Raw genomic sequence first — 15672 nt, 5'->3', positions numbered from 1 at the left:
TATACACCCCAATTTTAACTCATGTAATTATTTTGAGCTTTTGGCATAAATGCATTTAACAGAAGAAATTCACATGAAAATAAGAAAAATACTTTTCTTAAAGAGTTATATGAATTGTTTGCCAACGTGACAGCACATGATGTAGACTGTTAAAAAACAGTGAGCAGTTCTTGAAGTTCCTTGTAACGTTGGATTCTTACTCTCTGCGATTCTTACTGAATGTTTAACGATAAAATATTTTAAAATATTAATTTCATTGTTATTGATAGTTGCACCACCTACTTTTCTCCTAAGTGTACAGAGGAAATATCTGAACAGTACAAAACTGTGAACTCAACTGTAGTCTTCTGAAGCTACTGGGAAGTCATAGTTCTGCATGACTGCTTTATAAAAAAAAAACAGTGTTCACAGGAGAGTTTAGATTGAGAGATAGTCTTTAAGTTTATCCATAATTGCGTTAATCCCATCAGCTGGAATTATCATAACAGTCCGCAAAGGTTTCATTGGTACGTCATCAAAGGACCATCTGCCGCCCAAACAGGTGTCACTCTCCTCTTGCACAGAATAGTTGAACTTCAGAAGAGCTTTCTAAGAAAATAAATGCATTAATTTTTTAATTAGCATGATGATAATATATCGTCCTAACATGGTAAAATGATGACCCTATCATGCACATGTGTATCACAAAATAAAATCTTTTATTTTCTTTCAGTAGGTCCTCCAGAACAACCTATAACACAATTCACTAAAGTTTAACCTATTTACTTTTTACAGAATTTATGTATTCATTCTAAAATAGTCATCATAATTTCAAGAAACCAGAAGAAAAAACAAAGAAGAAAAATCAATACCCCCTTTATCTGCTTATCATGCCTTCCCCCCTGCCACAGGTTTTAAACCAGTATCTCTTTCCCTGCCATCACAGCAAGAACCATAGGCCTTAGAAGCTATTGTGCCAACAAGCAGGAATCCTTGGACAAGAACAGGCATATCAGGCTCTTACTCTAGAGTAAAAACACTAGCTCTGAGAACTAGCAGATGAGCCTAAACCTGGATAAGAGGAACAGCGAGAGTCTACAGATAGACTAAAGCCTGCAATAAAGATGACAGTTCGGTGTGAGTATTGTACAGAAGACCTGTAGAGGACAGATTACGCTCTGCTGCTCTCCTGGCCTACTCTAAGGTTTTAGAGCTCTGAGCTGTTTAACATACCTGTAAGAATATGTAGTAATTTCCTCTCTCAAATTGCCAGTAGGGATTTTAAATATTAGCACTCTGAATAAAGCAAAGTGATGTGCACTACTGAGAACCTTGAGCAGAATTTCACGAAGCCCTTAGAAAGGTCTCTGAATGGCAGTAGCCAATGAAAGGCATATTTACAAAGGATGCTTCTTCAATCAAGTGGCTTCCATAATGTTTACTGTTTATCTTTTCTGTAAAATGTATTACATATAGATAGAATAGTCTCTTTTTAATAGCTTTCCCAGCTAAAATGCCTAGTGGTAGGAAAAACTTACCCAACTTATCTTTCTAGTTCTCACATCAGTTGATTTAAGAAGTATGAACTAAACTCCTAAGTAGAAAAATTAATCTAACCTCTTCCCTTTGGAAGTTAAGTTCCAGTCTCCCTGTAGATTTGCTACTTACTAACAGCATCTCAAGGTTGTAAATTGAATTTTGGAAGAACCATCAAATTAATTGAGTGGCTTTGTTCAAGAACAAACAATTTGAGGAATGGAGGCCCTAAGCCTTTAATCAATTCCAAGACTGGTTATAACAGAGCTTTTCTTCTGCTCACTCAATAACATTTTAAGGTGTGGAATAAAGCACAGTAAGCTGACATCTTTCTGGTTTATTTGGCTCTAAGTGTCTGCCTCGCTGCATTTAATGCTATTTTATGGCACTCTAATTAACATTATGTGTTGAGTAGGAAAGGATATACATTCCAGTACTAATTTATTTAGCACATATACATTATTAAGTACAGAGACTCACTTAATCTAATATCCTCGGTAATGTTTAAAATGAGTTTGTTAATAGTAATAGAAAGACTGCTAAAAAGCAAAGCATATTTAGTTTGAATCTATCCACTTGAGTTGAAAATTATTGCAATTTAGATAAAAAAAACACACAATTAGTCCTTAAAAAGCCATTCAAAATAACAAAACAGTGGTAAATACAAAATAGGTCCTCTAAAATGTAATATCCGTGGACACAGGATCACCAAAAGCTTCCCTCTCCTCCATTTTTTCAGTAACATATTTATACAGAGTTCAAACTCAGGTGCTAAAGCTGCTGTGACAGAAACAAGGAAACCCCAATCTCATTCCTGAATAAAGGCTGAAGCAGTATTCCCTATAGCTAAAAATGGATGCACCCACTTACAGTCTTCTTCTTCCTAAGAAATTGTATTATAGGCTTATCACAGCCTCTAGCAAAGACTGTTACGAATGATTACGTAGAGGAACCCATGCCAGTAACCATATGATGCATGTGAAAATACTTTATCCTGTAGGCACTGCCAGAAGTGAAAAATAATGGGCTCTTGACAAAGTAATAATATTGTGAAATAATATTTTTAAAGCATTGAAAGAATAAAGAAAAATCCTGAAAAATCCTATGCATTTCAAATTACATTTTTAATCTAATTTCCTGCATCCTCCCCTCTCAGACTTAGGATCAGTCAAATTGCATATATAGGTTCCCTTAGGAAATCAGAAGCAATATTTTCATCTTGGCATTTCAGCACTTTTTATTGATATACCTGCTCCAAGTAGAATACAGAAGTGAGGTGACAATATCTACTTATTTGGATCTTCAGAGAATTTCATCTAAACAGCTTTAGAAAATAACAGGTATTCAAAAATGAAATAGATAGGATAGTTTTCCACACAATACCAACAGCAGCACAGAAGTAGAGCTTTGCCTCTGTTAAGTTTCTTGGGAAGAACTCTCAGAGCAATACACTCAATTGCATTACCAAATTTTCAGTGAAGCCTCAGCATCTGCTTTTGTGACAGCAATCCAGCTATGTAGGGGGAAGGAAAAGATATCTGTTCATTTAAATATTAATTTAAATATTAGCATGCATTGCAGATGCTTACTGAAACTCCAAAAACAAGGATTCCTCTGCAATTTTTGAATTTTTTATTCTTCTACACGCTTAAGGCAGTGGTACATGATTCAGTTACAGCACTGTTACAAGCTACTATCTATTGTTTGAGCTGCTATTCTTTAATCCCACTTGTGATGTAAATCATGTCAACTTGAATGTTACTGAAAGATATTTAAGATATTTAAGCTAATATGTAATACCTGCAATTTACATACCTACAGTCCGTCTTCTCTATTCAACTGACAAGGCAATTTAACATGTCTTTAATCTGAATAATAAGATGTGAAAGATGACTACTGCTCTGTTTCGCTGTTTCTCAAAGTAAAAAGGAATTTTAAACATTTATAAGGAAACACTTATAAGAAGGGCTGGGACCTGCTGCTATATCCAGACTTGTTATCATCTATTCATCCTAAAAACGTAGATGTTTCATTTACAGAATTTCAATAAAACAATAAAGACAATTTCAAGTAAGACTGACAGCTTTTACACTCAATTCACTCTCTTTAGCACTGCTATATGAGCAAGCAAAAGAGATGGAAGTTTGTTAATTCTTTGAAGCCAAGACACACTGAAAATTACACCTGATCTTTCCTCTGAAGTCTCTGCCTATTCCCAGTATCTTATCAAGTTTCCCATTATTCTCATAGCGTTGAGGAATCCGTCAGGTAGTAACGCTGACGCAGGCAGAGCCCAGGAAACAGTACTTTTATAGTCACACTAATTGCGACCTTATACAAAATAACACACTGGTAAATTAAAAGTCAAAAGAGAGGGTTAATTTAGTAATTTGTGCTTACTGAGAGCATCTTTCAGTGGTTCTCTAAAAAGTGTTGTCTCCAATAAACAAAAACAGTTTGCTTGCTCATCTCTCAACACTATTGAGATTTAATTTAAAAGATACGTAACCATAGAATCATAGAACCATCTTTTAAGAGGGTTTTTTTGAGGTTAAGGAGAAACCTTTTTTTTTTGATAACGCTGTAAGGAAAAGCAAATATTTTGAGTTCTCTGCATCAAGTGTGTTACCTCATAAAAAAATTCTTCTTCTGCATTTGCAAACATTAATTCCTCCTTTTGCTGATTTTTCCCTTCCCTTCTCTTAGAATTGCTCTTTGTGGCTTCTGTAAAGGTCTTGCTGATAAGAAGATAGTAGTGGCACTTTCCGCAAGGTTTGTTTTTTCTCTGTGCATTAGTCAGCTCTTTCCTAAAGACAAATAAATATTTACCTATACAATTTAAACTCCCTCAAGTGTAAAAGTAAACGTCATAATGTATAACATCGCATACAGGATACATATGAAGTATATATAAAGGATATTAGTACTGCATCCTATTCTTTTACTAGTACTTCGAAAAAAATTTTGCATATGCATTCATATAGTACTTAACCATGATACTTATACTTTAAATCAACATTAAAAATACGGATACCTTCTTCTCCCCCATTGCTTTTCTCTTACTATTGCTCTTTGCAGAATCTTGTTTACAGCAAAAAGGCCTATAAAAAGATACCAAGTGCAGATTTCTTGGAAAAACATCACATGATCACTTCCATGAGAAGCTATCACTGAAAAGCCAGAAGATACTCTTACGCATCCTCAGGTTAAACATTATCACTGCAACACTCCAAAACGTTTAAGGTAATGAGGCTGAGACTTATTTGAGTCGTGACAGATGCTGTAATAATGGTAAATCTCAAAGCTTAAACTTCAAGAATGTTTTCTCTTTTTTTTGGACACAAAGAAACTAATAAACAAAATCATAAACCAAAAACAAACAGATCTTTAAGGAATTACTATGATGATACCAAAGAACACACATAGATGGTTGGTCAGTAAGATTTTTATGTTTGTTTTTGGTTTATGATTTTGTTTATTAGTTATTATGTTTATTTATATGTTATTGTTTAAATGAGCAAGCGAGTGAGATTATAGTATTCAATGGTATCTGACTTTTAATCCCACCTCATACAAGAAAAAAAGATTCTTTTGATTACTGGAGTTCCCTATGCAATACAATGTTCTAGTTCTCAGTGTGGCAGTGAAATCATACAGCACTGCATCCCAGCGGATTAATTTATTTACTGTCACCCAGTCTAGGATGTAAATCCACGAATCAAAACAGAAATCCAGATCAAGCAGCACTTAGCCTGCTTCAGTCATTTAACTGAAACTCAATTAAAAATACTGCAAATGGTTTCTGTAGGCCTAAGTCCATCTACCTTAGAAGTCTACCCCTCAAGTCAAATCTTTCATTCCAGAATCAGCCATTAACACACAAGCAGAAATATTCGAGTTGCTTTATTATCAGTATGCTACAGAAGTTATCATTTTCAGTTTTCCTAAGTCAACATGAAAATAAACTACAATAAACATAGTTATTCTTTTAGTAGCACACTACATAATTTTAAGTGATTTCTTCTGTCTTAAAATATAAAGAGTATAAAAAGCCTAATGACTTGAAAAAAATTTCATCTCATGTAAGGTCCTTTGTATTTATTACCAAGGTTAATTTAAAAATATTTTTAATGTCTTCAATATATAATACCACTCTCTTCATGCGCTTATTTAAATAAAATTACTGAACAAAAATAGTGTTTAACAGCATGTCAGAAAGACTTACTGAAGCTGCTGGTGCATAGGCAAAGCAATCTGTGGTGGTACATTAATGAATCTCTCACTCAGTAGGAGACCCACAGGCTTAGTATTGTCATTTAGGATCTTCTCTAGTTGTTCAACTACACGCTGTTCACAGTTCTTCTCACATCGACTTAAAATCAGCTCTTTGATTTGTTCAGCACATTGTGTATCCTAGAATCAAAGAGTATATTTTCTTTACATTATAGAACAATTATTTACACAAGAAAACCTTCAAAAGTGAATTTCAAGGGAATACTCAACAAGTCAACAGGCAATTTCCTTAAATAGTCTCTAAAGTACTGAACAATTTCTCTGAAATTATTATTTACCAGCCCTGAAGCTGAGGGTAAACAAAAGGTTCTTAACTGACAGGAATGCAGCTAAGAACTACAACTCTAGTATGCTTAACAGCAAAATTCAAAAGCTGTGAGAGATGAAAGTAAAGAAACACAAGATGCTAGAATTATCAGTTACTCTGGCAGTATAGAGCCAAAACTAGGTCTAACAAGCATTCTGCTCTTAGCTATGTTTGACCTTCAGTCAGTTACACAGGACTAGATCCAAAAGAAAGAATAAATGATGTGGAACTTTTAAGACCACAGCCCTCTATGGTGGGATTCAGATTCCTGATCCTGATGTTAAGACTGGTTATACAAGGCAGAAGTGCAGAACATAGTCTCACTTATTACTGTTGAGAAGTCAGTGAGGAATACCAACCTTCCTTTCAGTTAAGTTTAAGAGGCTTATAAAACCAAAGACTTCGTCTTCATCATCATCATCATCATCATCACCACCACTGTCTTCTTGGATTTCTGCTTGCTATTTAATAAGAGAAAAAGCAACATCTCAGTTTGACATTCTACTTCCCCTTCTTCCAACAAGAAATGTTTTTCTCTCCAGAAGATGACAAGCATCCAGGTAATCTGTACAAACACAACACCCACAAATTCTGGTTAAGGTTATGAAAGTGCCACATCACTAAATGTCTCAGTGTATTTAGAGACACTTTTACAGAGAGCCCTGTCATCTTCTACAACAGGATCTACTGTAAGGCACTAAAATTTGATAGTTCATATTTAGAAATGAGCATCTTAGTACAAGTGATGGCCCTACCTTAAACAAAACCATTTTTTTTCAGCTTCTGATACATAGAAGTAAGCCTGAGAAATTTTAAAATCCCATAGGGCAGTTTTGATGGAAATGGAAAGAGAAAGCTTAAGAAAATCCCAGCAATGATCTACTTCTGCTCCAAGTCTGTTATTTCAACATAAAAAGTACTGTATTTAGTTTTCAAAAGAAGCTTAGCTCTCCTACCTTGATAATGCTTCCAATATGATTCTGTTGTATTAATGTATCAGTTAATTCAGCAATGTTAACAGTAGCTTTTAGAAACAACTGGAAAATAAAACAAGAATTACAGAATAGTATCAGGTCAAGCTTTCTTTATATTGTGGGCCACTTAGAAGAACTAAAATTCAGTAATTTCTCTAAACTGTTATTCAATGTTCTGTACCATTTTAAATTTCAGTTTAGTATATGTATTTAACACCTTTCAATGTAATTCTCTAATAGTAAAAATAGGCAGTTGACCCTACACAAACTGACATTCTGCGTATCTCTTGTCCTTTTAAGTTTGGGATAATCTGAATGCTTGCTGAGAATAAATTCACAGGAAGAAAAACAGTCAACAGAAGACTGAATGAACATGTTACTTGTTTGTCTGTCTGGTTTTTGGAGTTGTAGTTTTAAAAAAATAACCTCTAAGAAGCTAATTAACATTGAACTAGATTTTCTAGGCACTAACACAATGGAGATGGAAAATGATAGCATATTGTGGAACAACCACTCTACAGTTCAGGGTTAGTCTCTGAAACCATGGTTTAGGAGACACATTTATTCAAATGCTCATGGCAGCTGTAATTACGTACATCTTCACAAGCTGAAGCACTGCAGAAATATGAATCAGTAATACAGATAATGTGAAGTGATGATTCTGCATAACTCTAAATGATATTTATTAACAAAAGTATCAACCAAGTTCACAAAAAGTTAAAGTACCTGTTGAAGTAATTTCTTTATCCCATTGTAATCACTGTCTGATATTGAATGTGCTTCAAATTCAATATTCACTTCCTACATAAAAGCAAAATACAGAACATCAAACATGCTTGTCAAGAATCATAGAATGGTAAGGTTGGAAGGGACCTCTGGAGGTCATCTAGTCCAACCCTCAGTATAGCCCATACGGGGACTGAACCCGCCACCTTGCCATTAGCAGCACCACGTTCTAACCAACTGAGCTAAACCTGCCCCCAAATCTGTATTAAAATGAAGTTAAACTATATAATAAAGACAATTAATGCTCAACATCAGAAACATATCTTATTTTCATCTTAGGATAGGCTTGACCTACGCAGAATGGAGCGTAATGCCTTTGCTGAAGAAGTTTATTGCAGACCAATTTAAATTATTACATCCAAAAACATACTTCTGCTGCTTTTTCCTCAAATCCTAATGATATCATTGAATCTACTCTGGAAGCCTGTTTAGTAGCACAAAATGAGACCCAGTGTGAATTGTAACCCCGTCCAGAACAAATGCTGTGTCTCTGCCAAACATTTTTGCTGGTATTCTAATACAAGCAGTACTGGCTATCAAGGTTGCCTGCCTATTTTCCCCTAAACCATCATCTGAGATCATCTCAGCCCAATTTACCTTGACATTTAATTGTTGACTTAGACAAGAAAGCTCTACAAAGAGGTTACAAGTGATTTTCTCAAGGAGAGTATATTATTTGCTTGAGAAGCTCCCTATATAGGAAAAGAGATTGCATCTTTGGTGTATACAGCATTTCCACCTGACCTCCATGAACTTCGACTGTTCTAAAATTCAAGGATCTCACTGAACGGTTAAGCCAATAAATGCTGAACCAAACAGAGCTAACAGTGGTTCTGAGCACTGATACCTTCTCACACTCTAGAAACAAGGGTTCCCCCCAATCCCAGGGAGTTTCATAGTGATGCGCATTTTCATTTCTGTCCAGCCAATTTCCCTGAGGTTTCAGGGATCTTTTTTTTCCTCCTTTGATATTTTTTATATTCATTAAAAAATTAAAGGATTCCTCTGTGCCGAAACCTATATATATTTAAGTGACTGCCTCTATCCCCATACAAGAATTCATGCGAGCAGCTTACATGTAAGGGCCAAATCTGCAAAACTAATGAAAAGTTTCTGAGATTACAATAATAAAAAAAGACTCTTGGTAAGAATTAACTGAGTATATACCGTAGTACAAGTTACCAGCATACATTAATGTTACATATGCTTTAACACAGGAACTGAAACCAACAGTCTGAAGGTAGGCCCTGGTCTGTTTAGCATGATGGTGTCAAAACAGGACTTCTCCTGCTCATGCCCCCTTTATCAAAGGACTAGAAACTTGTTATCAATAACTCCCAGCTGGCACTATCACCTCTTCGTGATTTTAACCACCTTTTTAAAAAAATGAATAAAAATCCCTGTAATTTTACCAGCTATTCTAATCCTAGTGAATCAAGCACAGACAACACTGCCATATCCTCAGCACAGTAACTGTAGTACCCAGCTTCCCTTTACCTTTTATTTTATTAAACTCACACTGTGCTGCATCAATTATATACATATATATATTATCTCCTGGAAATTTGAGGATTTCGCGGAGAAAGCCCGCGGCCCGCAGGCGGCGGCGACGCACCACACGCGCAGCTGGCGGGCGCCACGGCCGCGAGCGCGCCTCCCTCCCCCGTCACCTCATCGAGCCTCTCGTCCTCCGCGGAGTCCGAGTCGCCCGACTCCGAGCCCGACTCCGAGCTCGACCCCGAGCCCCGCTCCTCGGCGGGCGGCGGCGGGCGCCGCTTGGCCCGCGTAGCCATGCTGCTGCTGCTGCGGCGGCGCGCAGGCGCCTCGGCGCCGGAAGGCCGCGGCGGCCCCGCACAGGCGCGGTGCCCGCGCGGCGGCGGCCCTGGGCGCAGGTGAGCGGCGGCCCGGCGGAGCTGGGGCCGGGAGAGGGGCTTTGGCGGCGGGAAGGGGGTAGCGAAGCGCAGTTGTTACCAGCCGGTGCCTGTTCGCGGCCGCCCCAGGCTGGTTTCAAATGCCGGGACCGTTGGCGTATGTGGGGGGGGCGGTGCCGCCCCCGCCGCCATCTTCCTCCGCTGCGGGGGCTGCGGGGCCCTCCCTCCACCTGCCACTCGGAAAAGGAAATTAATAAATAAATAAAGAGAATCCCACTTCATGCTGTAGGCGCGACCGGCCTTAAAAGAAATTTAGTTTCCTGAGAGGGCGCTGCAGTGGGTCAAAATACGCTTTCTTTTTCTTTTCTGTTTCCTAAACCCATCTAATAATAGTAAAAGAATATTGATAACAAATCTTTAGCACCGCAAACTCTAGCTGAAGGATTTTTAAGATTTTTTAAACATATCTCACATACAGTGTGTAATAATTCATCTCCCTTTATGTTTGTGATAGAGCAGACAGTTTCCTTTACCCTTGACAATCAAATGTTATTGTGTGACCCATATACATTTGTTTGTAATCAAAGTAATATTAGAGTTAATATATTTTACAGCAGTCAGTGTGACTTAGGAAGAAATGAAATGGCCCATTTAATTTTTTTTAGAAACTGTCCTGTGTACAGATAGTTCACAATTAGCTTGGGAACAGCTTTTCAAATGAAAGTTAAGTCACCTCCATCCCTGGAAAGGTGATGAAACAGCTCATTCTGGATGTCATCTCCAGACATATGGAGGAAAAGAAGGTGATCAGGAATAGCCAGCATGGATTCACCAAGGGGAAATCCTGCTTAACCAACCTGATAGCCTTCCATGATGGAGTGACTGGCTGGGTAGATGAGGGAAGGGCAGTGGGCGTTGTGTACCTTGACTTCACCAAGGCTTTTGACACTGTCTCCCATAACATCCTCCTAGGTAAGCTCAGGAAGCGTGGGTTAGACGAGTGGACAGTGAGGTGCATTGAGAACTGGCTGAAAGGCAGAGCTCAGAGGGTCGTCATCAGTGGCATTGAGTCTAGCTGGAGGCCTGTGGCTAGTGGTGTCCCCCCAGGCTCGGTACTGGGTCCCATCCTGTTCAACTTCTTCATCAGCGACCTGGATGAGGGGACAGAGTGCCTCCTCAGCAAGTTTGCTGATGATACCAAGCTGGGAGGAGTGGCTGATCCACCTGAGGGCTGTGCTGTCATTCAGAGAGACCTGGACAGGCTGGAAGGATGGGCAGAGAGGAACCTCATGAGATTCAACAAGGGCAAGTGCAGAGTCCTGCACCTAGGGAGAAATAGCCCTAGGTACCAGTACAAGCTGGGGGCTGACCTTCTGGAGAGCAGCTCTGCAGAGAAGGACCTGGGAGTGCTGGTGGATGACAAATTGATTGTGAGCCATCAATGTGCCCTTGTGGCCAAAAAGGCCAATGGTCTCCTGGGGTGCACTGGGAAGACTGCTGCCAGCAGGTGGAGGGAGGTGATCCTGCCCCTCTACTCAGCCCTGGGGAGGCCTCATCTTGAGTACTGCGTCCAGTTCTGGGCTCCCCAGGACAAGAGAGACATGGAGCTACTGGAGAGAGTCCAGCATAGGGCTACGAAGATGGTCAGAGGGCTGGAGCATCTGCCCTATGAGGAACGGCTGCGAGAGCTGGGCCTGTTCAGCCTGGGGAAGAGAAGGCTGAGGGGGGATCTTATCAATGTGTACAAGGACCTGAAGGGAGGGTGTCAAGGGGACGGGGACAAACTCTTTTCAGTTGTCCCATGTGACAGGACAAGAGGCGATGGGTAGAAGTTGAAGCACAGGAAGTTCCGCATGAGTGTGAGGGGGAATTTCTTCACTGTAAGAGTGACAGAGCCCTGGACCAGGTTGCCCAGAGAGGTTGTGGAGTCTCCTTCCCTGGAGATCTTCAAGGCCCGCCTGGATGCAACCCTGTCTAACACGTTCTAGGTGACCCTGCTGAGCAGGGGGGTTGGACTAGATGATCTCCAGAGGTCCCTTCCAACCTTACTGATTCTATGATTTTATGACCTACAGAGATGTGTTTTCTGTACAGTGATCTATAAAAATTTTGCTAAGCTGCTTTTAATAGGATAGATTATTGCTCATTTGTAGTATCAGGGACCTAGAGATCACATTCTAATCAGCTTTATATTTTATTTGAAGACATAAGGATGTTAAATTTTAATGTTTAATGCTGTGAATGTGAAGCATTTCCGTACGCATAATATTACTCTAAACATAAAATGTGACCCAAATTTACCCAGTTCCTAAATTAAGTCATGTTGACTTGGAAAAATAGCCCCAGACTAATTTTATCCTTCAGTCACAATGTGATGCCTCAGAAACTCCAGTCACTTGCAGTTTGTTGTTCAGAACTAACTGCATGTTTCCATAAACTCAGAGTGACATAAGTATTTTTTCAAGTATTTTTTCATCTGTGTGTGTGTGTGTGTGTGTGTGTGTGTGTGTGTGTGTGTGTGTGTGTTCAAGGTAGAAAATCTGCTGTCCTCTTAGTAGCTGTTTGCACGCAAAATGGGTTTAAAATGGTATTTTCTTAACATTTAAAGAGCAATCTTTGTAGCATTGTTATTTTAGAATACAGGTGAACAATAGGCTTGTTCAAGGAGGCAAAAGTGAGAGGCCAAATTATCCTATGAATAAAAGCTTTGCAGTGAGAAACTTCTTATTAAGGTTATTCATGCACATTGCCATTTCCATATGTAGCTTGATCAGTGTTGCTACTCTGCTAAGTCCATTGATTGTTCCAGATAGAAACTTTTTTTATAGTTGTTTGGAATTTTGTGCATACCTCTAATATATAGGGATCTTAGTACTGTAAATACTTACATGAAGGTACATCAGATATTACTGAAGATGCTGCGTGTATAATTTCTCTTAATGCTCTTTGATTCAACAGCAATGTTTTTCAAGGTTCTTTACTCTTAAAGTCTATTTAGCAAGAATTCAGCTGTTTGCAAAATGTATTTTAGCCATTTGCAGGGCATTCCTTAGTTAAGTCTCATGGACACAAGTAAACCATTAAAAATACTGTATTTCTCTTAACATGCCCAGTGCAATGGTACCCCCACATCATTGCAGCAGTTCATAAAAACTTGTGTGTATGTTTTTCCCTGCAAAAAATCCAGTTCATAATGCTCCATATTGAGTTTAACTTCTTCACTAGGAACGTATATTGGTGTATTTCTGGTTTGAGAGTGTTGTATGTGTTTGTCCCTGTTTGGGATCTTGGCTGCCTGCTGTCCTGCCCGTCTGTTCAGATGGCTTTCTGCCTGGATTCACAGTGGTTTGGAAGGGGTGCAGCCATAGTGCTGTGAGGTCTGGTGAGCATATGACAGCCAGGCATTTGGAAAAGAGACTATTCCACCAGCTTCTGTTAGGTCATGCTTGTCACGCAATCTACTACGTAAACCTGTCTGAACTTTGTAAAGAAAAAGGACACGGTGGTCTGAGAGATTTGCAGTTGCTCAAAAGGAAACTAATTTTTGGAACAGCAGTAATACCGAAAGCTCTTGAAGGATTCTTGCAGGACAAAATAAACGCTATTCATTAGTGTACAAGCTTAGCAATTCCCCCGGTCAAGTTCTGTTTTGGACAGTTGCAGTGCCTTTCAGAAGTCAATAAACTAGATTCCTTCTGGCAGAATTGAAAATAAGGCGGTGGCTTCTAGAAGTGCCGGGGTGTGCAAACTTACTCTTTCTACAAGTAAGCCAAATAGCTAAGTCCAAAATACAACTTGTATGATTCCTTATAAAATGGACATCTAAATAATTGCATTTTGCAGTACTTTGAGATATTTTATTTAGCTTTATTTACTTGTATTTTATTTATCATGATATTTATTCATCTGTAGTTTTTTTGTTTCAGTGTATGTTTTGCATGCATGATCTAAACAAAAGAATTAATTTGGTAATTGTAAGTCACCTTGTTAAGCACGGATGTTTACCCATTTCTTCTTATCATTATTCATTACTTGACACCATAATAAAGCATAAGATGGGAAGTTAATTCAGTTCTAACTACCTAAAGAAATTAATTAGAATTACCATTTCCCCAAGTCTACTTGAATTAACTCTGTCATGTCATTTGGAGTGTTTATTAGAATACTTTGGGAACTTGCTATTGCTAAGAAGAATTATTATCTTGTGTAGTACAGTTTGGAAGGATTTTGTTTTTATCCTGACGCTTACAGTTTTGTTGACTTGATAATGTTGCTAACCATTATAGTTTCATGTAAAAACCTGTCATTTATCCATTGTCATATATGTTCCATCTGCTACATAAACTGTGTACTTAGCAATATGTTTTGGAAATAGGAAAGGGTGGTGGGTTATGTAAAGGTATGAGCCAAACTATTTTTACAAGAGTACTGGATTTTTACAGTAAAGACTGTTACAATGTTAAAGTGACTGAGGAATCACAACAGCATTTTTTTTTACTTGTCAGGAAGAAGATTTACTTTTGTAAGTTACAAAAATATATGCTGTCAGTTTCTATTAATCACAAAAATATTTCTAGGTATATTTTTCCTCTATGAAAATCTGAAATATCAAACTAAGCTATATAATGCATTTCTTAATACAGTCAGGTTTAGAGTAATAACCACAGTCTTCACAGTAGGCACTGGCTGATCATGATATTCAGTCATGTTTCTAATGTTCAGTCTTCCTCTAGTAGAGAAATCATGTAGGCCTGATTTCTTGAAATTACTGGCAACCAGATACTCATACGCAAAAATATTTGGGAATGTAAATCTTGAAAGTAATAGGATCTGCTTTGGTGGCTTTTATAGTGTGAAATTAGGGAGGTTTTATTGAGAATATGGCCTTAGACAAAGTCCTTGTTTCTACGTTTACATATACTTTTCTGGTCAATCCCATAGACTTCACAGGTCTTGATTTTTCAGAACTGTGAAGCCCTAACAGTTCCCATTTGTATCAATTTTGAGTATTCAAAATCTTGTGGAAATCAGCACTTCAATGTCTAATGATAAGAAGCTCAAAAATTAAACACCTCAACTATGAAACTACATTTTAACCTCTAGATTAAAAAAAAAAGAAATTTAAAATCTACAACGTGAAAATGGTATTACAGTTGGATCTTGAGGCCCTGGAGATGGATTGCTTGGGGTACCCTTTCCATCACCAGCATTTCACAGTGCTGGCTATAGAAGAATGCAAGACACAGAGCTCCTGTTACTTGTAACAGATCCTGTTTTGTCCAGTGCTGTTTAAGGCTGCCTTTTCTGTCTAAAGAAAGTTACTGAAAATTCTTTCCAAGAAAACATTTTTATTTGAACTTCCTTCTGTCTTTGATGATGTTTTGAGGATTGCAATGCATTTCATCCAGATGAACCAAATTTAAGATGTTCTGTACATTTGAATATTCATAACTATTTATTTTTAAGTGAATTTACTGGGATGTAATGTATAAGGGAAACATAATTAAAATCAATGTGCAGTTAAAGAATGGCTTTATGCTTGTTTATATTATTCTATTTGTTTATTTTAATACTTACTAATTTGCTTATGTGTTGTAAAATGTCTTCAAATTCAGTACCAGAGCCAACTTTTAATGAACTGAGTATTTTCTTACATTTTTCTTATTATCTTTCGTTTTAATGGCAGGATATATTTTTTCTATCGTGCCTACTATAAATATATCAAAGAAGGTATATTAGTGTTATGTATGTTATATTTAAATGCATGAATGTGTATATACATATGTCTGGATTTAAAAAATAATTTTGGAACACTGCCTTGCACATGCTTTCCCCCATTGAAAGGATGAGACCAAAAGCATCAAATTATGTCACTGGATACATAAACCTTTGCATACTGTTATGATGAGCATAGGTAAAAACTGGC

General features: G+C 37.9%; 2 protein-coding genes across 3 annotated transcripts in view; one reads left to right on the top strand and one right to left on the bottom strand.

Moving 5' to 3' along the window:
- Positions 1-2: 2 nt before the first annotated feature.
- On the bottom strand, positions 3-9718 carry BCCIP (BRCA2 and CDKN1A interacting protein). Of its 2 annotated transcripts, none has more exons than XM_085299113.1 (7): positions 9546-9718; positions 7816-7890; positions 7072-7152; positions 6475-6576; positions 5741-5928; positions 4145-4322; positions 3-588 (listed from the first exon to the last, which is right to left on the bottom strand). In XM_085299113.1, the coding sequence occupies exons 1-7, from the start codon at positions 9666-9668 to the stop codon at positions 418-420; spliced, it is 918 nt and encodes a 305-aa protein (XP_085155239.1). In that variant the 5' UTR covers positions 9669-9718; the 3' UTR covers positions 3-417. The 2 variants fall into 2 exon arrangements, with proteins under 2 accessions (XP_085155239.1, XP_085155238.1); XM_085299112.1 differs by lacking the exon at positions 3-588 and adding an exon at positions 761-3028 and having other exon boundaries at positions 9546-9707.
- UROS (uroporphyrinogen III synthase) overlaps positions 9705-15672 on the top strand; it is a 24042-nt gene continuing 18074 nt past the window's right edge. Inside the window, exon 1 of the mRNA XM_085299111.1 lies at positions 9705-9767. The gene's annotated coding sequence lies outside the window, so the exon portion shown is untranslated. The remainder of the gene's footprint in view (positions 9768-15672) is intronic.

Source organism: Rhea americana, unplaced genomic scaffold (assembly GCF_003343005.1).
Source record: "Rhea americana isolate MKP2758 unplaced genomic scaffold, rheAme1 scaffold_145, whole genome shotgun sequence".
Classification (NCBI taxonomy): Eukaryota; Metazoa; Chordata; class Aves; order Rheiformes; family Rheidae; genus Rhea; species Rhea americana.
The sequence above is the reverse complement of the archived record's forward strand: the minus strand, read 5'-3'. Positions and strand labels throughout refer to the sequence as shown.

Coding starts and splice junctions, on each gene's coding strand:
- BCCIP (XM_085299113.1), bottom strand. CDS start 9,668: ATGGCTACGCGGGCCAAGCGGCGCCCGCCGCCGCCCGCCGAGGAGCGG. Junction 6,577..7,071: donor ATATTGGAAGCATTATCAAG/GTAGGAGAGCTA, acceptor CTTATTAAATAG/CAAGCAGAAATCCAAGAAGA. Junction 5,929..6,474: donor TAAACTTAACTGAAAGGAAG/GTTGGTATTCCT, acceptor CTTTGATTCTAG/GATACACAATGTGCTGAACA.